We start from the raw sequence: 14,674 nt of genomic DNA, 5'->3' as shown, positions 1-14,674 counted from the left end.
TGCTCAATTATGTTCTCTAGAAAATGAGCAAGAAATTGTAATGGGATCTTTTCTATATTCAGGAAAGCTTATCTCATGGTTGTCTTGCTTTACCCAAGAAAGCTTACTTAAAGACCCACTATGTGCTTAGCATTGATTTGGCATCTGTCTTCCACCCCACCCCTATTGTGCTCATGTAGCTCACTGTGAGTCCTTAGGACCACATTTTACAGCGTTTTCGTGGGATGGAGAGATGACTCACCATTAAAACACTTCCACAGAACCAGAGTTCAAGTTCCAGCTTCCCTGTTAAGAAGCTGTGACTCACAAGTAAGTGCATTTCATGTATGCACTCATGAAATAATAATGAAAAGCAAAAGGTATTATTTTTAAGTAACAAGTTTTATCTGTCACTTCATCTGTAAGTAAATTTTCAAGTTCAGGGCAACTTTCTTTCTGAGTTTTGGTTCGCTTGTTGGTTTGGAAAGGTCATCAGAGCCTCCAACAAACTCGGAACAGATCTGGTGTCAAGGATAGGGAATGAGAGTGAGGGGACTCAAAGTTGTTGGTGGTTACCATCCTGTTGGAAATAACACTAGTTCCATTGGGGCACTGTAGTATCCAGGGGTCCAGTTCTTTAGTTACTCTTTCTTCTTCTGAGAAAATTAACACAGGTAGAGAAGATATACAGAATGTTGGGTGAACGCACAGGCCTTCTACTGCCACATGTTGTCAATTGAAGATGCAAAAGTCACACATGCACGTTTTTGAAGCCCTTAAATTAAAAGCATGTGTCCAGCAAACTGAGCAAAGAGGCTTAATATCCTTCTTTAATAAAAGCAACAATGGTAATCATAATAAAATTAACTGATTCCACCATGGAGGGATAGATTGTAGGATTGATGACAATTTATACTTTAATAAGTGACATATTGCTGCTGCATTAGTTGTTGAATGTTGTAAAACTGTGAAAAGATATATGGATGAACAAAGTCAGACAAAGGAGCATATTTAGATTTGGCATGACTTAATAAAAATTTACTTTAGCTGGGCCCATTATTAAAATTTTGCCTGAGGATTTGGCTATAAATACTGTGTGAGATTCTGTGTGTAATTTATAAAAACTAAGAAGTGACTTCTCAAGTGCAATCAACCTAATGTCTTCCATTCATAAAACAAAAGTGTCTTTTCCACAAATATTCGTGTGGTTTTAAATGCTATAATTATCATAGTATTACCTTAGGCATAAGTGTCAAATTTTGATTAATGAGTCTTATCTATACATTTTTTAAGGAAAAGAGCACAAATCTATGGTAACCTTATCTATGTAAAATGTTCAAATATTCTTTGTCGTCTTGCTTACAGTTTTAAGGAAGTGTTAGTATTTATGTAATTAAATCAGTTGGCAAACATTCTAAATTCTTCCTGTTAATTACTTTCCTCATTTCAATGACAAGAACTTGGAAAAGGTTTATTTAGGCTCACGGTTTGAGGGTAGGGCAGTCGTGGCTCAGGAATCAGAAGCAGCAGCAGCAGGGAACACTGAATTCATGTTTCAGTAACTGAAAGACAAATGCCGATGCTCCGCTCTCTGCCATTCCTTCACTGGAAGACCCAAGCCATTGGACGGTTCCACCAATATTCAGAGTGGCCCCCGTTTGCTTGGTAAATCTTTCTGGAAATACCATTATAGACATCTACAGATGTGTGCTCTATGGTGGCTATAAATTCTGTCAAGTTGTCAGTACAGATTAAACATCATGTGGTGTATCTGAATCCACTAGCTCTGGATGAACCACATATCTTCTTTGGGTTGCTTGGTTCTGTCTAGAGTGATAGCTGGGCTAGCTGAGAAGCTTGTAAATGTCTCAAAAGTTGTCCTACTGTGCTTCTAGAAAACACAAATGCATACAGATTCTGGATTCAGTGAACTTAAATCCATTCTTAGCAGCAGTTTTTATGGTTCCAAATGTAAGTTTGTGAAAGCTGATGGGAAGAATATATGAGTGCATTTCCTTCAGCATAATATGACATCATCAGAAAACACAGGTCTCTTTGTAATAAAGATAAGTTGAACTAGACTGGTGTTTTCCTATTCCTTAGAAGTATGGATGACTTGTGTCATAGAATTTGGAGTGCACAGAGTATGCCTACATTCCTCATTATATGGTGAATACAATCTAATGTAATCCTCAAGGTTTTTTTTTGTAAAAACACTGTTATGATTGAAGATGTATAAATAGAGTCTAGGCAGTTAGGCAAGGTGCTGATCACTAAGAAACATAAGATGTCAGATATCTGTGGAGAGCCTGTTTCCTACCACTGTGTAATATCAGCTCCTGTTGAATATCTTCTGGCACATCTATGCATGTCCATCCCAAACATGGTGACAGAAGTGACCACAGCCACAAAGAATCATATCTTTGCGTCTCTGGAGGAGTTGTCGTCCAGGCCATGCAACATCCTCGTCTTCACTGTGCTGGTTCTCCTTCTTTGTCAGCTTTGTAGGAGGTCCAAGGCTTTATTGCAAGTAGAGGCCTTTGTCAGTTTGAGACAAGACCCATTGCTAACTCGCCAGCACTTCCATTTCCCTTCCTGTTCTCTCTGTTGGGGCAATTACAAAGACCTAGTGACATGGCTCATCTGATGAATGAAGTGCTGTGCCTGGCAACTGCTCCTCTCTTCAAAGGAAGGGTGCCACTGGATTCATTTTTAAGAATTAGAGCATATTTACCATGTAATCTTATATTGAAAAAAATGAGTCTAATACAAATAGTTCTTTTTTAACTCAAGACAAGATCGTATTTATGGATAGAAATTGCTGTGAGTTGATTTTCCTTATTTCAGAAATCCGATAAGATACCCCGTGTAAGGTCAAGGGTGTTGTTTTATGTAGTTGAAGACTGTGACATTGTTCAAGCCCCACAGTGGGTTATAAAGGGGGATGACTTGCTTATTTCTTCTTTTAGAGTTGAGCCAGCAGTTGTAATAATTCACAGCAAGAACATCATAACATAGAGCTAACTTCAAGTAGTATGAGCTTTTATTATCTCTGGAACGGCTCTGTTCTTTTTAAGTGCCTTTCAAACATTTATGATAAATTCTCTTCATGCCCTTGATGATAATATATGTTTTTATTCTCTATGAATGGAATTTTTCCAAATTTTAGACAACATAAATTTAAAAGTGATGACACATTTCAGAACAGTTTCAAATGTGTACTTTTATTTTAAATATTTATATGTATGCATGTTTGTGTCTGTGTATGTAGGTATTTACACATGTGTGCAAATGTTCAAGGAGGGCAGAGGCATTGGATCCCTCAGATCCCCTGGGAGCTGGAGTTATAGGCAATTGTGAGCACCAGACATGGATTTAGGATTTGAACTCAGGTCCTCTACAAGAGCAGTACATACTCTTAACTCCTCAGGCATCTCGCCAGCCCCTCAAAATTGGTAATTAACATTATGCCTATCCCTCTTGCCTCCATGAACCAAACTCCTCTGAAAGTTTTAGCATGGCCTTGACTTCGCTGAGATGGTACAAGAGAAAGAGAGTTGGCAGCTGTGACAGAGACCATTGGGAAGGCTGGGATGACTGATTGTATAGACAACTTTGGGGAATGTATGATGGGCACAGCTTCCCCAAATAAGGAATTGAGAATGAACTCTACCTGTGAGACTTTCCTTCCACCCACCATTAGTAATCCTGGCACTATGGAAATGAAGCTTGTACAAGGCTTAAAAGTGGCAGTCTGAGAGGTTTCAATTTGTTTTTAATTGATGCATAAAAGGAGCTATGTACATATTAATGGACTGTCAGGCATTGTTTTCATACATTGTATGAGGTTTACAGCAGATGAAATATGACTTTTCATATTTACCCTCAGCCCTGTTTTCAGCTTTTTTCAGATAACTTGTTTCTTGATGAGACTGATATAGTTGTGTGAGGAAAATGAGGTCTGAGAAAGCAGGAGGTTTGGAAGCCCAGCAGCTAGAACTGTGGAATTCTTGATTTGGCAAATGGCATAAAACAGAAAGTGAAAGGTCGAGTTGCATTTTTTTTAATTAGCTTAATCCACGGTTGTTAAACAGCATTTAATCCTCACTGTGAAGTATTTTCAGAGACATAGAGTGTTAATGGAGATCACGCTGAGGGAGCCATGGTCCAACATGCTTGCCCCCAGACTGTCTCTTATATGTCTTCACCTCTAAGTATTATTCATAGCACATTATTCAGCTCCAAATTTGAAGTACTTGGATGGACAGAATATCTGAAAAATAATAAATAAAATATTTTTCATAAGAAAATATTTATTTCTGGTTTCAATCACCCAAGTTTTGTTTCTTCAGATATTCTACTGCCATTTCTTCTTGAAAGACTGATTCTTCTCTTCAGGTTATGCCATAAAAATAAGCAAAGGAAATCCAAAGTCACAATACAGTCTCAGAAGCCAAGAATCACACCTCGGTACATGTCTTTGATGTGTCGAATGAAACATACATCTATAAGCCCCAGGGATACTGAACCTTCTTTTTAAAAAAATTGAAAGTTGATGTTGATTCTGCTAAGCTATATTATGCATATTGTGTTATTTTGTTTCAGATTGATCTTGTTGTTGTTACTGAGAGTTTTGATGAGTAAGTTATCCCAGGCCGACCTCAGACTCAGTATGTTGTCCAAGCTAGTTTCTATCTTACAGTACATCTTCTGCCTCAGCCTTTTAAATGCTGGGATTATAGGTTTATGCCTTCATGATTGGCTAATTCTAATAAAAATCCATGCACTTATGTTCTGTTGGATATTATAGGTAAGTAGTTCCTTTTAAACAATTTTATTAATACACTGAACACAAAAGGAACAGTTTTCTGGCAACTGGAGAGTGGAGAACCCCATGTTTTAACCATCCTTTGGCCTTTGACCAGGTAGCCCACTGACTCCAAGTATCACCTTTAAATGTGCAGCTCAAGTGCCCTCTTATTCCCCAAGTCTCATACAGCCAGCCCATGGACTGGCACTCAAGCTATGTTGTAAAAAGGTATTAAGTGTTGGTTGGTTACACAGGGTGGTTAAAAATCTGCCATTCAGCTTAAAATATATTTAACCATAAAAATAAAATTCATTTGTAGTAGAAATGCTTGTTTCAATGACCAGCAGCTGACTCCATAATCCTTATTGGACTCTCTAAGTCTTTAAAAACTAAACTGACTGCATTGGATATGCTCAGTGAGCATATAAAATTCATTTTTATTTGTGTACGGTAGTAAAAAATTAATATGGTTGCTAATAACTGCATCTAATTTTTCAGTGTTTTATTAAAAAGTCAAAGAATATAAGAAATGGCTTTAAATACTGGGTTTAGTAGTCTAGTGTGTGCACAGAAAACCAGAATGCAGAGAAGCCAGTTCAGACCTGAGAACAGGGAAGGTTGAGATAGGCAGGAGGAAGGACATAAGTGCCAGAGCTTGTGGCTCTCGGGAGCACAAAGCTGGGGACCAGTAGTGCTCACAGACCTCTTCCTTCTTGAGCACTCAGTGCATTTCTTTCCATAAAGGAAGTGGAAAATAATTGCAATTACATTCAAGTCGTTCCTATTCAGCATCCTTTGATGGTGTGGGATGGGAAAAAATAAGAACATGCCATAGAATACCTTTGCTGAGTGAGATTCAACTGGGGCCATGCAGGCAGTCCTTGTGGCAAACACATGAAAGAGAGATTTAAAATATGGGACTTGTAGCTAGGGAGAACTGGGCTGGGGAGATGGTGCATGATGCCTGTTTGTTGATGAGTTGTTCAGAAGCATCTTTAGGGGACTGTTCTTTGCCATTATGTAGCATTTTTTAATCTTGAGATGTTTGACTCAGAACAAGAAGATCACTGACCTTTTGCTGCCATTTAATCACTCAACAAATAAACTCGAACTAATGACATTTAGTTTAAAATGCATGAAGTAGCTCCTCTATTTGCTGTTATTCTGAGAGTAGACACAGCATCAACTGAGACCATATGTTCTTTAAATGAGATGTGCCAACCAGTGCTGGATATTGTAAAATGGGAGTCTTACATGACGATTTTCTAGGAGATGCTGCTGTAGCATGAAAGCCAAGCACCTTGGCATAGCATTGTTCTTGAAAATCAGTAAGTAAACCCCAGACTTCTAACCCCAGAGCCAAACCTCTTCTTTATGAATGACCCACGAGTCCCTAGGTTTGGGGAGAACTTTATTTCCCATTTATTTCAATTTCAAATACTTAAAGTTGCTACTCTCCACAAAGTGAACAGAAGGAAGAATAAATCTTTAATAAACTCTCAGCTGAAACATGCCTTCCTGCTTGTTGGTGGTGACTTTACTCCCAGTGACCTTGCCCAGGGCGCTCCCCAAGGTAGACCAGTTAGTCACCAAGGCACTGGAGAGGGTGACCATCTACTCTGGCTATGAGTTTGCCACCTATGATTCTTTACTGGAAACTTTCCTAGCTATTATTAGTCATTCGTTCTTAGATTGAGCTTTAAAATGAAATAACTGTTGATCCACCTCTCAGCTACTAAGTCATTCATTGAAAGTGATCGGGTCCCTCCCCGGTCTCCATGCTTTCCCCTTGAAATCCTGTATCATAGGACACAAAGACTCAAATAACCACTGTAACAGAGACACTGTATTCTTGGCTCACAGAGGAGAGGGAACTGCCCATAGGGGAGAGAGGGGCCCAGAGAAGGTTTTAGTAAAGTATGCATTCAACTGTCACAGACCAATAAAAGAAAGTTCCTAATTCTGGAGTAGTTTTACTGTGCTCCTCAGTCTCCATACACAAATACACAGTTCTGACCAAACTTGACAGAGCCTCACGTGTCTACCATGGTCTGGTTAAATGATACAGAAATATAATTTGATGTTCATGGCTTCCTGATCAATAGAATCTGCACATAGCATTATCCATCTGGCTGGTGGTCAGTATTTTGCTCTCAGTTAACAAATACCAGAAGCCTCTTTTTTATTGGAAGACGCCTCTACTATTTATTCATTGCTCTTCAAAAAAACTGCTAAGCAGTATTAAAGAACGTTCTACTAAAATACCAAGTAAAGCCTAATTTCATTGGCTTAAAACAAATCTAGTTTTAAAGAAAAGTTTAATTTCATCACACTGGAAAGTTCTCAAAGCCCACTCTGAAGAGTAGGATTTAGTTAGTAATCCAGGATAAAGTGGCCACAAGAAAAGCCATCTCCTTCTTATCCTATAGTAACAATGCTTATAGGGTTATATAAATTGACTTTTTAGTGTATATATAAGAAACACAAATGGTCATTTAGACACAGAGTAAAAAAGACTTTAACATTTAACTGAATGTGCCCTGCATGGATTTCACAATATATTTTTGCCTTATGTTTCCTAGCCTTTTAACTTGGCATGCAGTTAAACTGAAGACTTGTTTTGTTTCCCATATTTAATTAATTTAATTGCAATCATAATACTTAACCAAGCTAGAGAATGACAATACTACTTAACCTTCAAAAATAAAATATGTTTCAAAACTTTTTTTTAATCCTCCAAACACTTCCCCTTCTCCCTGTACCCTGCTCTAAGGTTTCCTTCTTATATTACTCTGACGTTTTAGAAAAATAACCAGACTTTTTTCTTTTAACACATATGTTTTGGTTTGGGGACATTTCACACTAATGCAAACCCCCTGTGCCTCTGTAGTAAACACGCCTCTGAATTGCTAATTGTTTTAGATTAACCCCAGAGATGTTTGGCAGACATGGTTATGGCATTGTTAGCCTACAAATTTGGTGTTTATTTCTGGGACGTTGATCATAAACTCTACACACAGGCCTACGGGTCAGTTGCCTTGTGAAGAGAATGAGAGGAAGCATTGTGCATCCTGTTGCTGTCCAAGTTACTCTGCCTTCTCCTCTCTGCTTGTCTGGTTCAGCTCTGGCCGCCTTAACAAACAGTACTGGCTGGGAGGCTCACGCAGTAGAACTGTATTTTCTGCTAGTTAGTCCTAGATTCTGGAAGGCTGTAACTCCAGACCCAGGAATCAGATGAGTACTGGTCTCAGATTGCAGATAGCCAGCTTCCTCACATGGCCTTTCTCCTGTGCCACATTCTAAAAGAGCTTGTTGGTGTCTCTTTCCCTCTTTGTGAGAACACTGGTTGTGTCTGTTTAGGCTTCACACTGAAGATCTTATATAACCTTAATCACCTTTGGGGGCATACCATTTAGTTCTATGACATATAAAAGCCTACACTGGCTTCTGTCTACCACTCTGGATGACTCTACACAAACACCAGACAGACCCCCCAACCCTTGAACTCTCAAACACTAATCTATGTCTTCTGTCTAAGGGCTTCTAAGTTCATTGACTTCTGGAAATTTTTTGTGCATAGTATAGACTAGAAGGAAATGGGTATGAGAAGAGGCTGATTTGCCGGGGCAGCCTTGGTTGACAGGGTCCTCCTCAGTCCTAGTATCCATTCATGCTAATCTCAGCAATTCCCCCTCCCCCCATGTTCAGTCTTTGGATGTGTAAACATCTGCTTCATTTCAGCTTTCTATACTTATTACTTTTTATTTATTTATAAGACAGAATGTGTCTCTGTAGCCCTGGATAGTCTAGAACTTATTATGTAGCCCAAATTGGCTTTGAACTCACAGATATTTGCCTGCCCCTGCTTCCCTTGGATTACATTTTAAAATGTATACTATCTTACCTGGCCATTTATTTATTTATTTATGCTCATTTATAAAAGAAAAAAACCACCAATTGTCTGTTTGATTCAAGGATGTCACCTCTGGAAGGGACATTTTCAGGACAGTAGCAATCCATGGCCCTTTTGTCCCTGTAAACTCCTAAACACCTTAATCAGTGTCATACTTCCCCTATAGTGACATCATTTGTGGATCTTGCAAAGATAGAATGGCTAGTGTTCATACTTCTGAGGGAACCCCATTATAGTCAAGGTTTCTTAAAAGATTTGGGGACAAAAACCTATGTCCTCCTGTTAGTGATGCTTGGGGTAAGGTGTGACACCCTTGCTTGTCAGTCCTAACTCTGCCCTGAGTCTGGAGAGAACAGGAGCAAGATGCTCCTAGATTACAGAAGGCTTTCTTACAAAACTGTGAAATCATCTCAGTCCATTCCTGTGTTATCAGAAGCTGTGTAGAGAGACGGCTCTGGTGCTGGCTCCTGTCATATATCTGAGCGCTAGTGAGCATCTCTTAGATGCACTTTGCTTGTCTGTACCATGGTGATGAAATGATAGGCTCAGATTGTGCCTTGTACTATCTGTAGTGCTTCCTGCTTGAGAAGTTTTCCAACATGTTGGCCTCTGATGTTCTGAGTATACAGTAGACAGTCTAAGGGTACAACAGTAATTGATCAAAATGTAAAAAAAAAATCCCTTAAGAGTTGACACAAAGGGATAAGATTGTACATCAGTGATAAAGAGCATGCCTCACATATATAAGGCCCTGACATTGACAAAACAAAAAAACAGAGACAAAAAATCCAAAACAAAACAAACAAATCACACACGCACACGCACACGCACACATACACACACACACACGCACGCACGCACGCACGCACACATACACACACCATTCTTACCTGTAATCACAGTACTTTGGAGATCAAGCAGAAAGTGCAAGATTTTGTGCCTAATATGAGCCCATATACCAAGACTCTGTCTCAAAACAAGCAAGCAAACAAATAAACAAACAAACAAAAAATTAGAAGGATTAGAGGGATGGCTCAGCAGTCAAGAACACTTCCTGCTCCACTAGAGAACCTGAGTGCAGATCCAAAAACTCATGTGGGGCAGCTCCCATCCACCTCCAGCTCCATCTCTCTGAGATCCGACGCCTTTGGCTGGCCTCTGTAGATGCTCCTACACATGTGATATACAGTCATAGACATGCATGCATTAAAAAGATAAGAATAATTGGAGTTGCGCTTTTCCCTCTTAACAAAGAAATTGATGTGCTTGTATGTTGATAAAACTAATACATCATCACAGAAACTTGGTTTAAAGAAAATACACCCTTAATCCTACCAAACAGGATAGCTTCTGTTACACTGTCCTTGTGTAAAAGCCTCATGCATGTGACTTCTGGACACACACTTTTATTTTGTCAACTAAGATATCCTATATTTATGTGTATACTGTAATTATAGCACCTTGTAAACAAAAAAGTCCTTTCTGAACATCTTATCAAATATCTGAATTATTTTAAACTATTTTTGATGAAATTTGGTACCTGGGTACACAGTCACCAGTTTAGATGACCAAATGTTATGGCATTGCTCTGCTTGTTCATGACTCCGTGGTTCTTATCCTCTCATCTGTTATGGCTTTGAGTAAACCAAGTGGGTCTTGTGCCTTCCCATGCATTCTGTTGACCTGTCCAGGTAAGTTGCAGTGTGACTGCTTTTGGCCTATGGTAATGCCTTTTGGTCTCTGAAAGAAGGAATATGTTAATGAAAATTGGAACATTCTTCTGGCTATCTTCTTCCTCTGAGGTCTAGAAGGGAGTCTAACTGTTCACATTAAGGTCAGACATAGTTCCTGCAAATGCTGGACAAAGCATCAACCGAGGCTTAGCTGATGATTGCAAGATTATTTCTATGTTCTACTAGGTTTTTTTATTCCTCCATTCTAGATTTGCTAAGTGTTGTGATGGGAGTCAGGGTGCTCTAGTAGACCTGCTATCCATCGGTGATAGCAACCGGGTTTCTCAGGCTGTTCCTCTCATTCCTTTTCTCTGGGGCTCAGGGTGGGGGGCCCATTCTGTGTAGACAACATTGCATTTTTACATATTGGAGACTAGAAAGAAATATATGTTCACCTTGGTCTAACTGGGCTATAAATATTCTGTTCCCTAAGGATCCATGATCAAGAAAAATTATTATAGATAGTTCAAATATTTTGTTATCGCTATGTTTGGCTTTTTAATGAGCTCCTTACACAAAGCAGTAAACAAAATACTGACAGAAACAGCCAAAAGTGAGATGGGTTATTGTTTTGTCTTCTCTTTTTCTGTTTTTCTGGTTTTGGTTTGCTTTTGTTTTTGGTTTGATGATGTTGGCAGTGGTGGTTTTGACTCTCCATTTCAGAAAGTTTTAGCCCATTCTATAGGAAAAGTATTATAGACTGGCTTTGTACATCATGGAGGCAGAGGCTAGGACTGTTCTCATCCTGTCAGCCCAGGTTGCCTTGGCTGTAGTAACCTATATTGGTCACACTGTGTGTGCCCTATTTTAATCAGCCAGACCCCATCAAGGGCAGGGGCCACAGCCTCCCCAGATAGAGTCATCAGCTGAAGAACAATGCTCAGAACACATCAAGGACATTTTAGATTCAAACTCCTGTCTCATATATCTCTCCTTCTGCCCATGGCCTTGAAGAAAGGCTCAGCCCTCACTAGCCCTGTGGCTTTCCTCTCACATGCTAAGCAGAAGAGGACAGGTTGGCCATAGATATCCTTCAGTGTGCCTTTGGGTGTAAATTCCTTTTCTTCCCTCTTTTTCCCCACTCCTGAGAATTTAGGTACAGAAAAGGAAAGGATCTGCTTTCTTTCATTCATCAGTGTTCTCCTTTGCCACTGCTGTTCACTACATTGTTTAGGACTTTATGGTCCTCTCGATGCTATTTTAAGCTACAATTTTGATGTAAAGAATGGCTCTGTTCTTGGCATTTTGAGCATATTGCTCTGATTATGAGAAGTGTGAGGTAGCACTACCACTTTTACACACAGTAGGAGTTGGCAGAGGCTGCTTTGTACTTCCTGATTCTCAGATATTAAATGACAATATTGACAACCTCCCTTCACAGTAGTTGTGATAACTTAAAACAATGTTTATTATATCGCTATTATTACTACAATCATTTCAACTCTAGGGTCTGTATTAAAATTTGTCTTTCCTCAAGACACCTTTTTTCACTGTAGGATATCATCAAACTTTGTTCCCTCAGTTCCTCACTTGCATCATGGTGACAGAGATTGTGTTGGTCTCACATGTTTGTGGAAAAAGTTTAGCCTGAGTCTATAAAGCAGTTAGAATCATTTTCCATTTGTAAACATTGATTATTCTTAGAATAGCGTTGGTATACTTGATACTTCTGTAGCCATTTTATTTATTAAAGCATATCTCCTTATCTTCCCTCTTCAAGGCAGCTTAAACCCAACATTTCCTTAAAACAGCATCACTCTCATTCTGCAAAAACGTTGTAATGGTTCTGCTGCTCTCTTCATCTGCACCCTGGAGTCCTGTCTTCTCATCTCTCTAACTTTCTCTGTCTGTCAACAGGGTCGGAGAGGCCTTGGTTCTGTGTTTGTGTGGGCATCTGGCAATGGTGGACGGAGTAAGGACCACTGCTCTTGTGATGGCTATACCAACAGCATCTATACCATCTCCATCAGCAGTACGGCCGAAAGTGGAAAGAAACCTTGGTACTTGGAAGAGTGTTCGTCTACACTGGCCACAACCTACAGCAGTGGAGAATCCTATGATAAGAAAATAGTACGTAACCTTTGCATGTCAATTACCAGCCATTTCTTTAACATTTACACTGGGAGACAGAGCAATCCATGTGTCTGAGTAGAATATAGCAACAGCAGTTAAGATTAGCTAATGGTACCGAATTAGTCACTATGGACATTAGCACTGTATTACTGATTCCTGGAATATACTTGTCTGGGTCATGATATGTGACCATTAGTGTAACCTCCTCTATGATTAAGCTTCAGTTTTATTAAAATACAAATGGTTGGTCTACATTTACATTGATAGTGGCAGAATAAAAACAAGAAGCAACATGCGTTTCTCACATTAGTGCCCCTATCCCTGACTTTGGATTCTGGTGTTTCATACAGCTAATCTATTATGGACTAAAGAGTTTATAAGAAAAGTCATGATTACATTTAAAATATACATTGCTTGTCTGTGTCCATGGCTCTATATCTGCACTGACTATCCCAACTACAACACATTAAAATAGAATGGAAGATATTTTTTACTAGTTTTATATACCAAACAATACAGTATAACAACTGTATACATAGTACTTGTGTGACATTGTGTATTAAAGCAGTCTAGACATGGGCTAATGTCTAAGGAAAGACATGCAGAGATAAATCGGCAAATGCTATGCCATTGAATTTTAAACATTCTCAAATCTGAAACCAATCCTTTGCAGATGCCAAGGGACTGTATTTATCCAATGTGTACTAATCCTGTACCAATAGAGCTTTTCTAGGGCTACATAGTCTACCGAATGTGGAATTATGGAAGTGCAGTGGGGTTCTCTGTTCTCCACCATGTCCTGCTGTCTTAGGCAAATAGCAAAGGATTCAGAATTAAGGTTAGTCCTTTAGCCTATCTGAGTCTTGTTGCCTTGAGCCATCTTCTACATCAAAGTTCTCCCTTATAATGTGAGGATTAACAATTTGTAGTTCATGGAGCCATTGCTGAAATAATTGAGGGAGACAGAAGCTAATAAAGGATGTGCTTGGCTTTATCAGTGTCTGTGGAAGCTCTGGCTCTTGGAACACCTGCCACTATGCCACTAATTCTAAATGTCAAATTCCATTCCTCTTCTTTTGACCATGCTTTTGCATACTGTCTCAGGATTCACCTTCCTAGTGCCCAGCTGAGCTGTTTTGCCTGATATTTGAGGAGCCGCACAGGAGCTGGTCATACTGTGGAGAGGCACCTTACTTCTCCATAACAGGAGGGGAGACACTGCAAGATCACTGTGACAACTCCGAATCCAAAACACTAAATCCAACAGCTATGACATGATTCCACATGTGGAGACTGTTTACAGCATAAAAATCATTTAAAATATTACTTAAAGTTAAAATTAAAATATTATGTAAAGGCTGTGTGTACATGTACACATGAAACATACATAAATTCTAATTTCCACTCCCAAGACGGATAATCAGGCATCCCAAAATCAGGAGAAAAATTCTATGGTCCAAATTACCTCAGGTTCAGAGCATTTGCTCCTTGTGTGAATTAATTTATATCTATTGACTTCACCTGTGCTTGTTAAATATTAGATTTTTATGTCTGATTTCCCAACTATATTTTTGGTGCATACTTTTGTCCCATTTAAAAGATGCCTCAATCTTCCTCCCCAGTGACTGGAAATAGTCACAAATCTGGGACTGGGAAGATGGCTCAGCCATAAAGAAAACCAGTTGTTCCTGGGTTTGGTTCCCTGAATCCACATAGCAGCTCATAACCATCTGTCACCCAAATCCCAGGGGGTTCCAACACCCTCTTCTGACCTCTGTGGGCACTGTTCACATGTGATACACAGACATTCATTGCAGCAAAACACCCATACCCATAAAATAAAAATAGAGTTGAAGTACAAGTCCACTTCCCAGTGCTTCCTCTCTCATTTATCAGTGAACTAACCACAAACACAAAGTCAAACACATAAGGAGAGAGTGTGGAGATGAGCAAGCCTACGAGTGTCTGGGTTATTTCATTAAAAACTACTGCCTCTTACCAACAGCTTGACTTCCTTAGAGGACTGTAAACATCTAGAGATATCTCGTCTGATCTTCAATAGAGAATCGCGTGTCTCCTAGCTTGTAGCCAGTGACCACCAGTGTCCCACAACACCCATCCCCGCATCATGAGGGGCTTGAGAAACTCAGAATAAGATTGCCACCA

At 39.4% G+C, this 14,674-nt stretch overlaps 1 protein-coding gene across 4 annotated transcripts in view; it reads left to right on the top strand.

Annotated features, from left to right (window-relative positions):
* Pcsk5 (proprotein convertase subtilisin/kexin type 5) overlaps positions 1–14,674 on the top strand; it is a 431,011-nt gene that overhangs the window by 173,945 nt on the left and 242,392 nt on the right. For all 4 annotated transcript variants that reach the window (XM_087575048.1, XM_087575031.1, XM_087575011.1 and 1 more), the window contains exon 8: positions 12,293–12,505. Coding sequence is in view for 3 of the 4 variants with exons in the window: in XM_087575031.1 (XP_087431157.1) it covers positions 12,293–12,505 (213 nt within the window). In the remaining variant the exon portion in view is untranslated. The remainder of the gene's footprint in view (positions 1–12,292; positions 12,506–14,674) is intronic.

The sequence above is a fragment of the Rattus norvegicus genome, chromosome 1 (assembly GCF_021556685.1).
Source record: "Rattus norvegicus strain SHRSP/BbbUtx chromosome 1, alternate assembly SHRSP_T2T, whole genome shotgun sequence".
Lineage (NCBI taxonomy): Eukaryota > Metazoa > Chordata > Mammalia > Rodentia > Muridae > Rattus > Rattus norvegicus.
This window is presented reverse-complemented; position numbering and strand designations above follow the sequence as displayed.